This window comes from Rhinolophus hipposideros, assembly GCF_964194185.1.
Source record: "Rhinolophus hipposideros genome assembly, chromosome: 1".
In the NCBI taxonomy this organism is placed as follows: domain Eukaryota; kingdom Metazoa; phylum Chordata; class Mammalia; order Chiroptera; family Rhinolophidae; genus Rhinolophus; species Rhinolophus hipposideros.
In genome coordinates this window covers 35,734,457-35,750,220 of record NC_138047.1, presented here as the reverse complement: position 1 = coordinate 35,750,220, position 15,764 = coordinate 35,734,457, and the positions used below count along the sequence as shown (strand labels likewise).

Genomic DNA, 15,764 nt, shown 5'->3' with positions numbered 1-15,764 from the left:
TCCCGTCCTGGCTTGAACATGAGTGGTGTAGGACTCATAGCTCCTGGACACAGATGAGCTCAAATAACCATTTCAGGACTTCCATGCAAGATTACAAAGGGAGGTGGCACAACAGATCTTTGGACAGAGATTGTCATGATAGAACAGAAGCTTCAGGAAGGCCCCTAGAACAGTGCCTGGCACACAGTAGGTATTCAACAAATACTTGTCTAATGAGCAGATTTTTGAAACCAGTACAATTGCCAGAACATTGAGAATAGATCTGTCATCCACCTCCTTCGGTGGAGATTGCCTGACTCCCACTCCTGTTATAGTAGGTGCAGAAAGACTTATCTTTAGGCAAAAAGACTTTTTTATTGAGATGCATGCTGCCTTCAAGTACCGTATAGTCCAATAAAAAAAACTTACAGTCCACTCTAATATATCCAGCAAAACCACCCTGATCATTGCACAGTTATTTCTAATAGTCTACCTTTATTATCTATGATTGAACAAGCATTTTAGGAAAAGTTTTAATTATTGAACAAAACATGAATTTTACCTTCCCAGCAGAAAAGATTTTTGCCTTTCAATATCAATTTTGAAATAGCTCTTAATCAATGTTGATATTATGATGCATTGTATTAATGAAAAAATTGTTACACTTAATTTTCTTCACATTACTAGGATCATATTGCATGCTATGACTTTTTTTTAAGTGGAAAGTAGTATCAGAATGATCAGGAGATGCCATGTGGTCTGCTCCCCAGCACAGTCTGTTAGTTTGGTAAACCATATTGTTCAACTCACTAGCTATCCTGAAACAATAGAGGAAGAGGGAAGTGAAGTGGGGTTTCCTTGTGAAGAGGACCCAGCCGGCCAAACGGATCCTTCCGATGGTGGGAAGCCTTCCGATGGTGGGTTAGAATTACCCGCCTGCAGGGGTAAGGAGCAGCCTCCTCCAGAGGACACTGCAGTGGCACCAGCTCCCAAGTCTGAAGTAAAAGATGCTGAAATCCAAAAGCGCAGAAGGCTAGAGCAAGCTGGAATCAAGGTCATGCCAGCCGCACAGCGCTTTGCCAGGTTAGCTCAGCAGGCCAAAGGCTGGCCTGGCTGGCTTTGTGCATGCCTGAGGGTTTGGAATCTGTCTGGCTTATTGAAGTTTCCATTTTGTTTTCCCATTTCCTGCTTTTCCCGTTGCATCACTATTCCCTACTTGGAGCAAAAAGAAAATAGCTAATAGTCTCTGCCCTCGGGCATGTCTCTGCTTAAGTCGTTGGTTATTTTTTAATGAAGGTGAATGAAGAGTGAGCTTCTTGCTGCTTGATTAGACCTTGTCCTAGTCCAGTATTGCGGTCTGCAGGATTTACCTAGCAATAACATTTTAGTTTTCAAAGGTTTGTGGCCTGTTAATTTTCACACTCCTCCTAAATGGCTCTTATCTTCCTTTAAACATCACTAGAAAATAGTTACTTTGAAATGGGGAGCACTCTCTTTAGAAAGAGTGGCTGGCTTACAAAAATCCACTTACTTCCTCTGTCCCAAGGGAGTAGTAAGAAAGACTGGGTTTATTTGATTCCTTTTCTAAAGCATGTTCATTCAAAAACAAAGAATGGAGTAATTACTTCTCTTAATTGTAACAAAGGCGCTAGTATACAGTCCTGATGGCTTCATATTACATGTGATATGGAGACCTTCAGCAGTCAGTCACAGAAAACTATAGATCTACAGTTTTATTTAGTGTTTTGAGAAGCTGGTTAATTTTTCTCACCTAATAACCCCAAAGATCCTCACAAATAATAGTGAGACCAAAATTTATTTGACAAATCAAAATTCATAACACTTTGACAATTAAAATTCCTTTGCCATTTGCTGTGCCATTTAATCCTAAGAAATAGGTGACATACCCATTTTCAAGAAGAGTAAACTGAGGATCAGTGCTAGTAAATGACTCGCCAGGCTCAGAGCTGGTTACTGCTGACCTGGTGGCCAGTTCAGATGTTCTGACCACACTAACACGTCTGCCTCCCACACTCTTGGTCTCAACTGAATGTTCCAGCATTAACTTCTATGGACTGAATCCTAGAGTCGCTTTATATTAATGGAAAACCAAGGATGTCCTTCTTCCCTGTCTGTGGTATCCCACAGATAAGTGTGTCTATCCTAAATATGTATGTGCTTCTAGAAAACTCTTTAACAGAAAGTCATGCTTGTGTTAAAAGCAGCTCTCTGGGTTTCTGAAATAATGACGAGTAATGTTGTAGAATCTTAAAAACAAAAACAAATCCAGATATTCTTTAAATTTGTGCTCAGTGACCTTGTCAAACACATATTTTTTTAAACATAACCTACTTTATCAGAGAGCAGGCTAGATGCTGAGAACACAAAAATGAATAATATCGCCTTTCCATGTACCATTTTTTGGCTTTCCGTGTTTCTGTTTATAAATTTAGGACCCAGTGACAATAGGTAATAAGTGATACAGGTAATCGTATGAATGTACAAAAAAATTTCATTTTAATAAACCTTCAGTTTTATTACATCTGTGAATTCTTTAAGCTAAAATTTACCAAGCTCTATCATCTTTTTCCCCATTTTATCATTTTTCCCCATTTATCATTTTAATAAAACCTTCAGTTTTATTACATCTGTGAATTCTTTAAGCTAAAATTTACCAAGCACTATCATCTTTTTCCCCATTTTATCATTTTCAAAAATTACCACTCTATTTGGTTACAAAAAAGTCTCATTTTTAAAATAAATTTTTTTCATGATTACTAATATGGTTGACTGTCTTCCATAAATTATCTCAAATTATCTTTTGCCATTTTTTTCTTTTTAAAAATATCTTATTTTATTGTGGTAAGAACACATAATGTGAGATCTCCCCTCCGAACAAATTTTTAACTGTACAATACAGTAGTGTTGACTATAGATATAATGTTGTATAGCAGATCTCTAGAATTTATTCGGCCTGCTCAAATGGAACAAACGTTATGCCCATTGATTAGCAACTCCCATTTCCCTCTCGCCCAGCCCCCGGTGACCACCTTTCTACTCTTTGATTCTACCTATTTGACTCTTACATACTTCCTATAAGTGGACTCATGCAATATTTTTTCTTCTAGGACTGGCTTATTTCACTTAGTATAATGTCCTCAAGTTTCATCCATGTTGTCACATATTGCAGAATTTCCTTCTTTTTAAAGGCTGAATAATATTCCATTATATGTATATGGCACATTTTCTTTATTCATTCATCCATCAATGGACCTTTAGGTTGTTTCCACATCTTGGCTAGTGTGAATAGTGTCACAGTGAACATGGGAGTGCTAATATCTCTTCAGGATCTTGATTGCGCTTCTGTTTGATAAATACTCAGAAGTAGGATTGTGGGATCATATGGTAGTTCTATTTTTAATTTTTTGATGAACCTCTATATTCTCTTTAGAATGTTCAAAAGAGCAAGGGGAGCTGAGTGGAGAGCTTCATTAAGCCAACTCAGCACACTCAGGAATCATGGTGATGTAGGAAAAAGAAGAATTTGGGCAAAGGCTGCAAATTCCATGGGTGTACTCTGCCAACTTCAGTAACTGGGAGATTTCTTTTCTGATAAAACATTGAAATTTTTTATGATTACTCTCATTCTGTGTACAAACCTAAAGTCATGGTTTGTTTACAAATATAATTCTGATTGATGAACATTATATTTATGTAGTAATCTTTTGCTCCTGTCCACGTTTCCTGTTATCTGGCTTTATTTTTATATATTTTGTCCCACTTAGCTCTATTAAGTGAAAATTTGCAGGTCAGAGAATATCATCACACCCTAGATCTTCTGACTTAACATTTAAAATTGGGTTTGTGAAAATTGTGTGTATTCCCAGAGAATATCCCCAATATTAGTATGACACAGCTACTCCAAACACCCAGAATTCATTTGTTAGACCGATTTTTCAGCTGCTAGCTCTCTCATAAAGGTTTTATACATACCATGCCACTATTCACGCATGTCTGTGACTTTGTCACTTTTTGCAGCCCACAAGAGAGTTGAGAGTCATGCTAAGTGTATTCACATTTGGGGTCCTGCTTTTGAAGTAGCTTGACTAGAATGAAATGCATATCATGAAGAAGAAAAGGATTCTTGGTATCCAGAAAATAAGAATACAAATATTGAAATAGGCTGATCTCTCTTAAAACATTTGAACCTCATTCACCTGTCCTTGTCAGCCAGATGAATTCTGACCACCACATCTTTGAACCCAATAAGAGGCCCAAGATATCTCCCTCTCCTATTTCTTAGCTGGGAAAGTGTGTGACTGTAAAGACAGGGGAGAGTATAGAGGCATGGCCAAGGAACAGAGGCAAGCAGACGAGAACACTGCTTTCTAGACTGTTTTGTTGTTCTTTCCCAAGTATTCTCAAACACCTCCTTGTATTCTTTTTAATGCAATATATAAAAAGGAGCAAAGGTGCATGTTACTCCATTTTCACATGAGTTTAGAAGCCTAGAAGTCCCAGGCTTCCTGTCAAACCATATATTAGGAGGTATCTTAGCACCCAGGGACAAAAAGTAGGACTTCTTAATAAATGCGTAGCGTTTAATATGTATTAGACCTGCCACTGAAGTAAAAAGTATAGAACCTACTTTTACTTTCATTTTAGTTTATGATTAAGTTAGTTTAATTACCCCCAAATATAAGACTCTGTCAAAGAAGCCAAGATTTCTGTTTTTAAGAGGATAAAATAAGAACCAAGATTCACTTCCCCGGAATTAAAATGCTATGGAGATTTGAGTTCTGACTTGGTGTTTCCCATTGGAATAGTAAACTCTTTTTTGAACTGAATTATAGGTTTCACATGATTATACTTATTTTCTAATTGTTTTCATATGTTTCAGCACTCAGTATTTTCTGCTAGTCTGTGGATCTTCTTAACCACATAGTAATTAATTACAGAGGGGGAAAAAAAACCTCTGAGGAACAATAGACATTTTAGAAATTTTTAGAGGAAGAGCAGATGCAGCTAAGTGCCAGACACGTATTCCTCTATATCCCTCGTTTCCAGATGCCTGTGTCACTGGCTATTGCGAACCCATCCTTGGGGACGAGGGACCGGGCAGATACATAACTTGCACGAACTTTTGTGACTCTGGATATAGCTGCCCTGTTTGGACACTGAATGAAATAGGCATGTTTCTGGTGTTGCCCGTGACATTCCCAGGAGGCCTAACAGGCTTTTCTGGAGAGCCCAGTTTCTTTCAATAGAACACACTGACTGCCAATGGAGCTGGTTGATTGTGTGTTGCGAAGTAAAAGAGGGTGAAAGAAAATGCCAACTCTTCCTTAGTCTAAATGATTATCTCATTCACTTTGAAATGTAGAAGCCTTAGAAATGCCGAGAAGAGAGTTTTTTCGTCCCCCTCCCCTGCTTTTCAAGCCCTTAACCTCTGCCACAAAGCTAGCCTCCCTTGTGTCAGATGAGGCTGCACAGGGTTGCCAGGTTGGAGGCAGGGCTTGGCATTTCTCCTTTCACATTGGACTCAATTCCTTCTAAGTGAAGCATTGAGCTGTGCCCATAGAGCCACCCCTTCTTCCCAAAGCAACTCATCTATGAATGACTTGAGAAAAATAAAAGTGCCAAAGCCCCACATGAAGATCAAGCCAGACAGTGTAGGTCCGCCCCTTAAACGTAATTTTCCTAAGTTCAGCTGACTAGAACCAGAAACCTCGACGTTCCCCTCTGTAAAGTGAGCATCAAAATTCCTATCTTGCAGGGTTGTCGTGAAAGTTAATATATCTGAAAGGTACTAGCTGCTCAGAGAGTTGTGATTATTGAAAAATAAAGTAGATTGTATTGAAGCTTCACAATAGACTGCCCTTAAGGTCCTTCAAGGGAAAAAAAACGCACCTTATAAAAAAGTGCATTTAACTATTTTGGTAACTAGACACCTGTGAACACAGTCCTATGTATCTGCCTTATACATGTAATTTGTTACTTCATGGTCAACAGTGCTGGCCCAGAATTCGTTTGTTTGTTTGTTTGTTTGTTTGTTTTTCTTCCTCTGAAGCTCTGAACTTACCGGTTTCAAGCAATTAGCAGAAAATCAGTCATTGTGACCAGTTTTTCGTGTGAGCAGAGAGTGGCTTGAATGGCCAATGATACGGAAAGTTTTCTTCACCCCCAATTTTTTTTAAGTCTACGTATCTGAATTGAGATCACTTGATGCATAAGGCACCAGATTCTCTCTGCTCAAACTGGCATCACAAATTGGCATGGCCATTTGCATAAATGCATATGTTTATCCCAAAGAATTCTGCCTGAGTTGGGGGAGATTGAAACCTAGGACCCTGGTCATAAAATAGAAAAAATGCTACTCTTGGAATTAAGAGGTTCAAATTAGGGGTCTGCTCCCATACTGGAATTAGAGTTGGATCCGCTGAGATGAGATAATGAGTGTGAAAGGGCTTTGTACACTGTGAAGTGCTAGGCAAGCATTGTAAAGTATGGTTAGTTAGCATTCTCCTGTCATTAATCCTGATGGAACATTGCTCTCTGTAACCCACAGTGCAAGTGTCAACTCCATTCTAAGCGCCACACACAGGATCCTTCTATTTAATAACCAAAACACTGGTTATTCTACTTTCTTCTACTTCCCTAGTAATGATAATGCCTTATTTTTTTGTATGCTTCTCTTCTTTCAAAACTGTTCCTGCCCAGGTCCTTTGTTTAATGAATAGCATATTGGTTAAGAGCAGGACCTCTGGAGCCACACTGCCTGGGTTTGAATTTGAACTTAAGCACTGGCGCTTTGACCTTGGGCAAATTGGTTAACCTAATTTGCGTTTCCACTCTATAAAATGGGGATACTACAAACACTAACATTGCAGGGTTAGTATTAGAGTTTAATGGATTAACACAGGAAAAATTCTAGTACCTAGTATGACTCGGTAACCATTAGCCACCTTCTTTGTCTGAATCAGTGTGCTTTTAAAATAAAGCCCTTTTGAAGAGATTAATTCAATGGCCTATCATTGCCTGCTGACCATTCTTAATGGCCACAGACAAGCAGCACCAGTGGGTACTTGCCAGACACGTTGGCTGAAGATGCAGGAAGGAGCATGAGCCCGGTCCAGGAGTGGCCAGGCAGGACCCTGCAGGTCGGGCGTCCAACACAAAGGGCAGGGCTTCATATTTTAAGCAATAAACATATTCAGGGAGCAAAGCTCCACCAACCACCTCCAAATAATGTGTTTTTAAATTGTATTGAGAATAGTGGTCAGCAGTGAGAAGGAGCTTTCTGGGCATGACTGATGATGATTTTATTTTCCAAAAGTCAGATGGAGTGAGCGCCTGCTGTGCTCTTAAGATGATGGCCTCGTCTGCAGCAGCGTGGGCAGAGCGACAGATAGTGGGCCACCTGGTTGACCAGAGAACACCGAGTTTCATTCCTCATTTTACCCTTAGCCAAGCTAATTCCTCCTGTCTTCGTTTCTGAGATGAGTTGTCCTTTGAGACTAAAGAATTTACTCTTAATCCTCTCTCAGAAATTGGATACCCAGTAGGGGAACTTTCTTTAGAAGTCAAGGTATTTTTTTTTTCTGCTTAACAGCTTTATGAACTGAGAAGATAAATGATTTTTGAAAGTTGTAACATTTTATTATTACTTAGGAGCAAGGCTGATCTTATGAGTGGGGGGAGAGGGGTTTAGATGAATACCAGATAGGCACAATCAACTGTATTCCCACCCAATCCACTGCCAACGAAAACAAAAACCAAAAGAAAGTGAAACAGTTCTGTTATCTACCATTAAACTGCATTCCTCTAGGAATTTAAAGTTGGGAGCCTTCAAGATTTCTTTGAAAATGGAAATAGCCCAAAGTAATGATTTTTTAAGCCATTGTGGCAAAATGTCTTACCACAATTTGCTTGACATCTAGCATATGACAAGGAGGAAGAGCTAGAAGGTAGAGAGACATGGGAGTAGAAGACAGAAAAAAAGGTTGCTGATGGGAGGATGGGTGCAGGGCAGGATAACCTTTTATGCCTTGGGTCCATCCTGTGAATGGTCACAGACACTTCCAGATGTTTCAGGTTAGTTCAGCTCTGCAGAAAGACCTTCCTTACACTTTGCAATCCAGTACACATTCTAGGTGTGCTATCACATAGCTGCATTCATTAGCTTTCCCCCAGATCAGTGTCTTGGCTCAAACTTTTGCCCTGTCAGTCGAAAACAAATTGGGTACCTATTGGATATGTTACTATGTGCTAAAGAACAACAAAAAGCTTCCTACTCTTCCAAATTTAATGAAAAGAATTTGGATTGTCACTTTCAGAGCCATTTAGGAGCCTGCCTTTCTCGTGCTGATGGGGCCCTGTACAAAAGAAATGAATTTTTAGTATTGCTAGTAGCTGGCTAAAATCAAGGTTTTAAAACCCACCCTAACTATGCTGCAACTAGGGACTAAAACAGTAAACAGATGTCATCTGAACTAATGATATTGAGAAGACCCTTTCACTAACAACACAGTTGCTGTCTGGAGATGGGGATTTAAAATTTTTTTTGGTCTGATCACATGTGGAGTTCCATTTAATTTTGCTCTATCAGTCAAAAGCAATTAAGTGATGAGAAAGAGGCTGTGCGCGATATTATTCTTCGCAAAGAAAACCCTTTCCTAACCCACCAACATGGCAAAGATTCGGAGTCCGAAGATGAAGTTGCCCATCGACTGCCTGATCTTGAGAAAGATGATTTTGCTGCAAGGAGAGCAAGGATGAACCAGACCAAGCCAACGGTGCCGCTGAATCAACTCCTATATGGGCCTTACCGGAAAAAGGAGGCAGAGAAATCAGATAACAGCAAACAACTCTCGAAGGGAATCTCAGAAAAGAAAAGTCTAGAATGTAAAAGGTGTGCACTGTGTGTGTGTGTGTGTGTGAGAGAGAGAGAGAGAGAGAGAGAGAGAGAGAGAGAGAGAGAGAAAGAACATAACTAAGTGAAAGTGATTTGTAGCATAGTCCCCCTTATTCCTCTCTTTCCTGCCCCAATTACGTATAAGTAGCAATGGTGATTTATTTTGAAGTGGAACTCCAGATAGTCAGTCTCCCTAAATGCAATGGCAGAGAGTGGAAAGGCCATGTCAAAACTAGGGCTGAATTCACCAAATAAATTTTGATGTGCTGCATCTGGGCACATCACCACATAAGGGTGCTGCTGGTGGTATAGGTTGGCATTAATGGCACAAATAGACATGTGCCATTGCCTATGAGGGAACAGCCACCTCTCAACGCTGCTCCAGTCCATTCAGAGGAAGCAGAAAACATAGATACTCCTTAGCTAAAGCTCTTCTCTCGTACCCTGTCTCCCCAAAAATAAGACCTAGCTGGACAATCAGCTCTAATGCATCTTTTGGAGCAAACATTAATATAAGACCTGGTCTTATTTAACTATAATACAAGACCGGGTCTTTAATATAATATAATATAATATAATATAATATAATATAATATAATACCAAGTCTTATATTAATTTTTGCTCCAAAAGACACATTAGAGCTGATTGTCTGGCTAGGTCTTATTTTCAGAGAAACACGGTATTAGCTTCTTGTAAATATTGGAAGGGGGAAAAAATGAGGCTTGCTGTTTCTTCCCTCACACCATTAAGATAACCTTGACATTTGATGATGGATATTTCTCATTAAAAAAAAACTTCCAAACATATACTTTAATACACTTCTATTTGTGCTATCATGGAAATTGTTTTTAGATGAATTTCCTGCTTTCCACTTTTGTCCCATCCTCTTAATTTGGGAAAGAAAAATTGTAGTGAAATGTGATTTGGCCAGTGACTTTTATCCTGAGAGGGATGTGATTTTATTTAAGGGATCAGCTTGCTAAATTTCATCGTGCAGAGCTGATCATTCTTGTATGTTTTTCCCTTGTGTGAAAATCAGACTTTGCCTCCTCATGATTTAATTGCCATCTTTTGCCTATCTTTTGTGTATAAGCCTATTGAACTAAGAATATAAATATCTTAACCGTGTTTTACGCAATGAAAATGGTTCTTTGGTCAGAGTTGTTGAGCTCAGTGGAGTAGTTAGTATTTTATTTTTGTCGTTTTGTTTCAGGAGGTACCAGACATAAAACACACGAAAGATTCCTGGATGTAGAACAGGGAGTAGAGCACAGAAGAACTGGTACCATTTTTTAACAGGACACCTTATAGCTTTAGGAGGCTCTTGGTCCCTGCGCTGCTTGTTGGCATACCTTGTACAAACCATTCTAGGAGGGTCTTGTGGGAACATCAGGTGTTGCAAGTGAAACAAAGACTTCTGGGTAACTGACTAGCCTCAAGGCATAGCGATGGGGACCAGCCACTTGAGTTAGGAAAAGGAATAGTTTTTGTATCTCCCTTTTTTCCTTTCTCCTGTATGCAATTTTAATTCCTGATATTTTCAGCTGCATTTGTCTCTTGTCACCTCACTCTGTTTAGGGACACAGTTCTGGGTCTGGGACAGCCCATGACCTCTCTAGAGAACATCAAAGAACGGATGAAAAAAAACAGAAGTCTCCCTGGTGATTGTCTGCTATGCCCTTCCTTATTCCCTTCCCCAAACTACAAGTAAATAGAAAATTCTGTAGCCTTCCTATTTGCACACAGGCCCTGCAATTACACAAAATCATCCAGGTAACAAAAGAATGCCTCTTGGTTTTCTGGCTTGGACGATATATTTTGAAAAAACAAATAGCCCTAAATATATGTATAATTTTTTTAACATTTTTGTATCTCAAGAAGCCTATTTCGTTGGAAATTGATGGTGAATGTGATAGAATATTTATGCATATAGATGCCATAGCTTTGGTTTAAATTACAGCATTGTCAACATTAGCTGCCTAACATTCACTTCTTAGGAGAACAATTGAAAATATCAGTTTTAGCATCAATAAAGGTAAACCGTTATTAACACAAGAAACAAACATTGACTGTAGATCCAGGAAAAGGGGATACACTCTGTTCTTCAAGTTTACATTAGCTAAATCTAACTAATGCTACCAGGAAGCAGAGACTGAGTTTGAACATCAGAACTTTCTGTTCGGAATTGACTTAAATGTACTTTCTGGCAGTTGTGGGTTTATGGTTGAGACGTTTTACTATGTGAACAACATTCCAGCTATTTTCAAACTAATCCTAGAATTTGGATCATGCAGAGCTCGTTACTAACATTTTACTGGTGCAGTAAAACACATTCCAATAGGGCTCAGGGATTCAATCAGAAAACTTGAATTCATTATAGCAACTTGAATAGTGTGGGAACCGGGCATCATTACTGTCCAACCAAAATCTTATTACCATTCTTAATAGTCTTTCAGTGAGCCCTGGCTTCTCTTCCTAAGCTAACCTAGAGTCTGTCATCTGGTACAAAAAAAAACTCCTTTTCATTACAGTGTCACAAAGTGACAAAGACAAAAGTAATCAAGGCTCCAATTGACTCCATGTTTTTTGAGAAAGGGAGAGGTGCTTCCATCATTTCGTTGTCCTCAACCTCTGCATTTCCATGCTTGACATTCTGTTTGTCTGCTCCCCTTCCTTGAACCTGATTTTTCCAATGATGTGGGGGCCTGAATCAAACTGACAGGAACCAGGGCCCAACAGAAGAGGTGAAGTCAATGGTGACCTGTATTATGCGGGCTCAGGAGAGTGAACCTGAGGAAAAGGGACTCCGGAAGGTGCCGGATATTTACAAGGATGACCTGGCACAGCGGAGAATACAGGGCAGCCTGGCCCCTCACCGGGAGTCCCCAAGCTTTGTCAAGGTCTGCAACATAACAGCAGCTGACTTGGAGACGTGGGAGAGACTGAAGGTGTCAGGAAAGACGAGGTGTGTCATGTTTTCCATTGGTTTTTCCCCTACCAATGGTGTCATTTAACTTTGAAAGAACCAAGTGCTTATCCTTCTAGCATCCTTTATTTTCATGGCTAGAAAAAAAAAAATGCCTCTCAAAGCACAGAGTATATCCTGCATGAGTTGAAACTTATTAATACTAAAAGTTACAAGCCACATGAATGGAAAACCTCCTCTTTAATTCAACCTCTTTATTGTGTATGGTTATTTTGACAGGCTTGTTCACTGTAAGGAATTTAAACTGGGTTTTAAAGAATTTTAATAAATTTATTATACCTAAGTATTTCTTATGCCATCATTTCTGATGTTGGAAGTGATATTTCGAAAGCTATAGAAGTTTAAGGCACTATTTACCAAGGCAAGACAGCGATTATTTCTTCATTTGGTTGATTAATGGAAAAGCAACTCTGCGCTAGCCATAGATGTATTTTTCATGTACTAGTATTTGAAAAAAAAAAAAAGTCTTATTGATAAGCCTTGGAAATCTTTGGAACTTATTTCTGGTTCTGACTAGGGATGGAGATGTTGAGCACATCTGTGCCCCTGAGCCTTCACCAGAAATTAAAGCAGAAACTGCCATCCGTGATGACCTTGCCAGCCGCAAAGCGAGGGCCTATAAGAAAGCTCCTGGCCCCAGGCAAAAGTTTGTGCACTTTGGACCAGTGACAGAAATAGATCAGCAGAAATGGAAGCGACTCAGCATTGGCAAGGCTGGGCCTAGGGAGCATGTGGAAGTCACCAGTCCTAGCAGCAAGGTTCAAACCTACCCTGTGTCCTCTGCCTCCTCGGCCACATCCAGCTCAGAGGAGGACCGAATGCTTAATCCACAAAATGACTGCAGGTATTTTTCGCCAAACATGGGCAAGGACATCTGCATGGGAGTCACTGCTGCTTTTAAAGAGTTTGCTGGAGCACATTAAAGAAACCTCCAAAGATGACATAGTTTCTCTTTTGCTGGTTAGCAGAAGAGTAATGTTAGCGTGTCACCCTGGGGGAAAGCACATGTGTGAAGTTGAGTGGCAGGCATCCATTTTGATTCTGTTGTCACTGGAATGACTGCCTGGGAATGCCAATAATCTTGGCAAGTGACCCTTTTCCTTCAGCTGCATTAAGTATTATTTTATTAGTTGGAAATACTGAATGCACTAAGTGGAATGTTTTAGTGACATCCCTAGTGTTTCTTCTAAAGATATATTGATAAAAATAAGATTTACCTATAACCTCCCTCTTTCTTATCCCACAGAGGGAGGAAAAAATGGTTATTAATATTGTAAGTTCAGAGTTTGAACATCTAAGTAGACACACAAAAAGTAAAGGTCTCCTCCCTCCCCTACTTTAAAAAATTATGTAATAAATCTTAATTACATAATTAAGTGAATAAAAGGTACTCCTCTTTTGGGTTCCTATGAGTCAAGACTTTCCTTGGATGAATCACCAAAGAATCACCTTTGGATGAATCATCCAAATTCGTGAGAGATCACCTGGGAAAAGTCTTTATGAGCCTCTCACCAGTTCTCATCTTCACTGGAGGCCTTGTAGAGCCCTCTTTTTGGGGTTCAGTCCTGTGGGCTGGTCTCTCTTCCATTAAGCAGGTGATAGACATTTATAAGACTGGACTCTCCTTGGAACCTCCATTCCATCTGCATGATGGGAGCAAAGTGAAGTTCTCCATGGTAGGAGGACATGCTCACGGCATTCTCCTCCAGGCTTTGTCCTTGAAATCCAAAGGAAAGAGTAGATGGTCCATGACATACAGAGGGCTTTCTTTGGTCCAGACTGTGGGTGACATCATAGAGGAGAGCAGACTATAGGTACAAATAACCCAAGCACACCAGAAATACACAGTTGGGGTTTCAGAGGCTGATGGCGATCTGGATGGAAGAGGTGGGAGTGAGTCATTACTGACAAATGCATCCTTGAGTCCCTGACTACGGAGGGGGCCATCACTCAACCCCATGGGGACGGTCGTGCCAGCCTTCTTTGACATTTCTCAGGCCCTTGCCAGTGTCCGCATTCCATTATCTCAATCTGAATATGTCATGCTTATTAACTGGCTTCTGGAAGAAGAGCAACTGAGCTCTTAATCTTTCAGTCTCAACGACTTTCACTGTCTCCTTTCATAACTCTTTTTCCTCTTCTCTGTTGACACCATTGCTACTTGATTATCAACAGAACCGTGAATTCTGGCATAGATGACTGTTGCAAAAGGGTCTTGTGGCTGGCTCCCGTGCTGGAGTCCCAGGAGGAACCTGTCTGCAGTTTGGGTGTGAGCCCTAAGAGGACAGAGGAAGGTGAGGAGCCACGGTTCCTCCCTCCCTAGCAGGTGAAGGATGACAGGTGGGGTCCAGGCCTCCCGTGTGAATTCTTTCCTAGTAGTAAAGCTGTCCTCTCTGGCTTTAGTTACATCCAAACAGCTGCCACAGGATGGCAAAGAAGAGGGAGAACGAGCTGCTCAAAGAGATTCTGAGATGCCGCCAAAGGCTGAAAGATCCGAGGAGAGCGGCCAGCCACTGTGAGCTCCTTGCCTGCATTCCAGGGTGTGCTGCCTCTGCCGTGTGTGGCTGTTGTGTTCCCCAAAAGCAGCTTAGAGCCACAATATGCACTTTGGTGACTGACGTGCTGTGGAGTTAAGTCGCTTAAAGGAATGCGCCCATCCCAGTGTCAGAGTTCCACTTTCAGTGGCCCCTCGGGGTAGAGATTTTAGGCTTTGCATGTGGTTGGTTGCTGGCCAAATTTCATTCTCAGAAATCATGAAAACCAGAAAGGGAAATCTCTTCCCATGTGAGTACCAGTTGCATGATGGAGGCCCACGGTAATTAATACCCAGTTGCTGTATGTGCTGCTGTCTCTATGGACATTGGCTCCTTCTGTCTTGAGTTAATGGCAAGCGCGTGATGCTACTGAAAATACCTTTAGCAATAAGTGGACTTTGACTGGCTGGACTGAATGTTGCCCTAGTTCGTGCCCTCTGGCCTCTGAATGGGAGGCTTTAGGGAGACAAGAGAGCTCGGAGAAGATGACAGCTCCTGCCGGGAGTGACAGTGGACTGAAAAACCAAAGAAAGTTGTATGATTCACAAAAAGATGACATGATGCCCAGGAGAACTGGGAAATCTCTTAGACGTATTGGATCCAACCCAAACCAGTTCCTTCCAGTTCCATTTGCAAAGCAACAGGATGTGGAAGAATCTTCCAAGGGTCCACGGAAGAAAGATAAGAGGTCAGAAGACTATCCTGTGCCATTGTGACTTTGTTTCTCCAGCCTGAGTCTTGATCCATGCTTTGAATATGTTTTTAATGCATTATGGTTCATCAATGCCACTTACCTGGTATTGCTTAAAGAAATGAGATGATAAAAATTGGCCCAGTCTGCCAAGAATGTGTTTTCCTTTTTTGCATGTAAGCAGGTGTGGAGAAAACAGTTGAGTTGTGAATTTTCTTGTTAAACGTTCTCTCTGACTCTCGTCTTGTGTGCATCCAAAATGGGAAACTCTTATTTCTTCCTAGCTCACATAGAAGCCTTTGTATAAAGCAGTTGAACTTCTTTCTGACCTACTTGATTTCACTTTGGCACTCGGAGGGACTTCCAGTCTAAAGAAGATGTCTACCACTTATAAAATTTGTAATTTAATTTCAACATTAGTAAACAGTATTCTCTAGAGGTAGAATTTCTATCCCATACCATGACTTGATTTAAAATGAAGAATAGGGAAATACTAATCCTGGGGTTCATGGTCTGGTTTAAGGTCCTATACGTCGAAGCGTCTGTTGTTATTTAATGAGTGATATATTTTTGTTAAAAGTGTGGTCTGTGTGATCCATGTAGGGTAAGGGAGTGTTTTTGCATAATTATAAGCTCCACTAAAAAACAAGTGATGGAGT

The 15,764-nt window shown here is 40.4% G+C and overlaps 1 protein-coding gene across 29 annotated transcripts in view; it reads left to right on the top strand.

The window, feature by feature from the left end:
* Positions 1–15,764, top strand: part of LIMCH1 (LIM and calponin homology domains 1) — a 352,720-nt gene that overhangs the window by 264,731 nt on the left and 72,225 nt on the right. For 2 of the 29 annotated variants that reach the window (XM_081061242.1, XM_081061249.1), the window contains exon 9: positions 793–1,062. The exons of 26 other annotated variants lie outside the window; for them this stretch is intronic. In XM_081061242.1, coding sequence (XP_080917368.1) covers positions 793–1,062 — 270 coding nt within the window. Of the gene's footprint in view, positions 1–792; positions 1,063–8,587; positions 8,891–11,616; positions 11,860–12,397; positions 12,725–14,055; positions 14,175–14,283; positions 14,396–14,841; positions 15,103–15,764 lie in introns of all 29 variants that reach the window. One more of the 29 variants, XM_081061231.1, reaches the window with a different exon arrangement.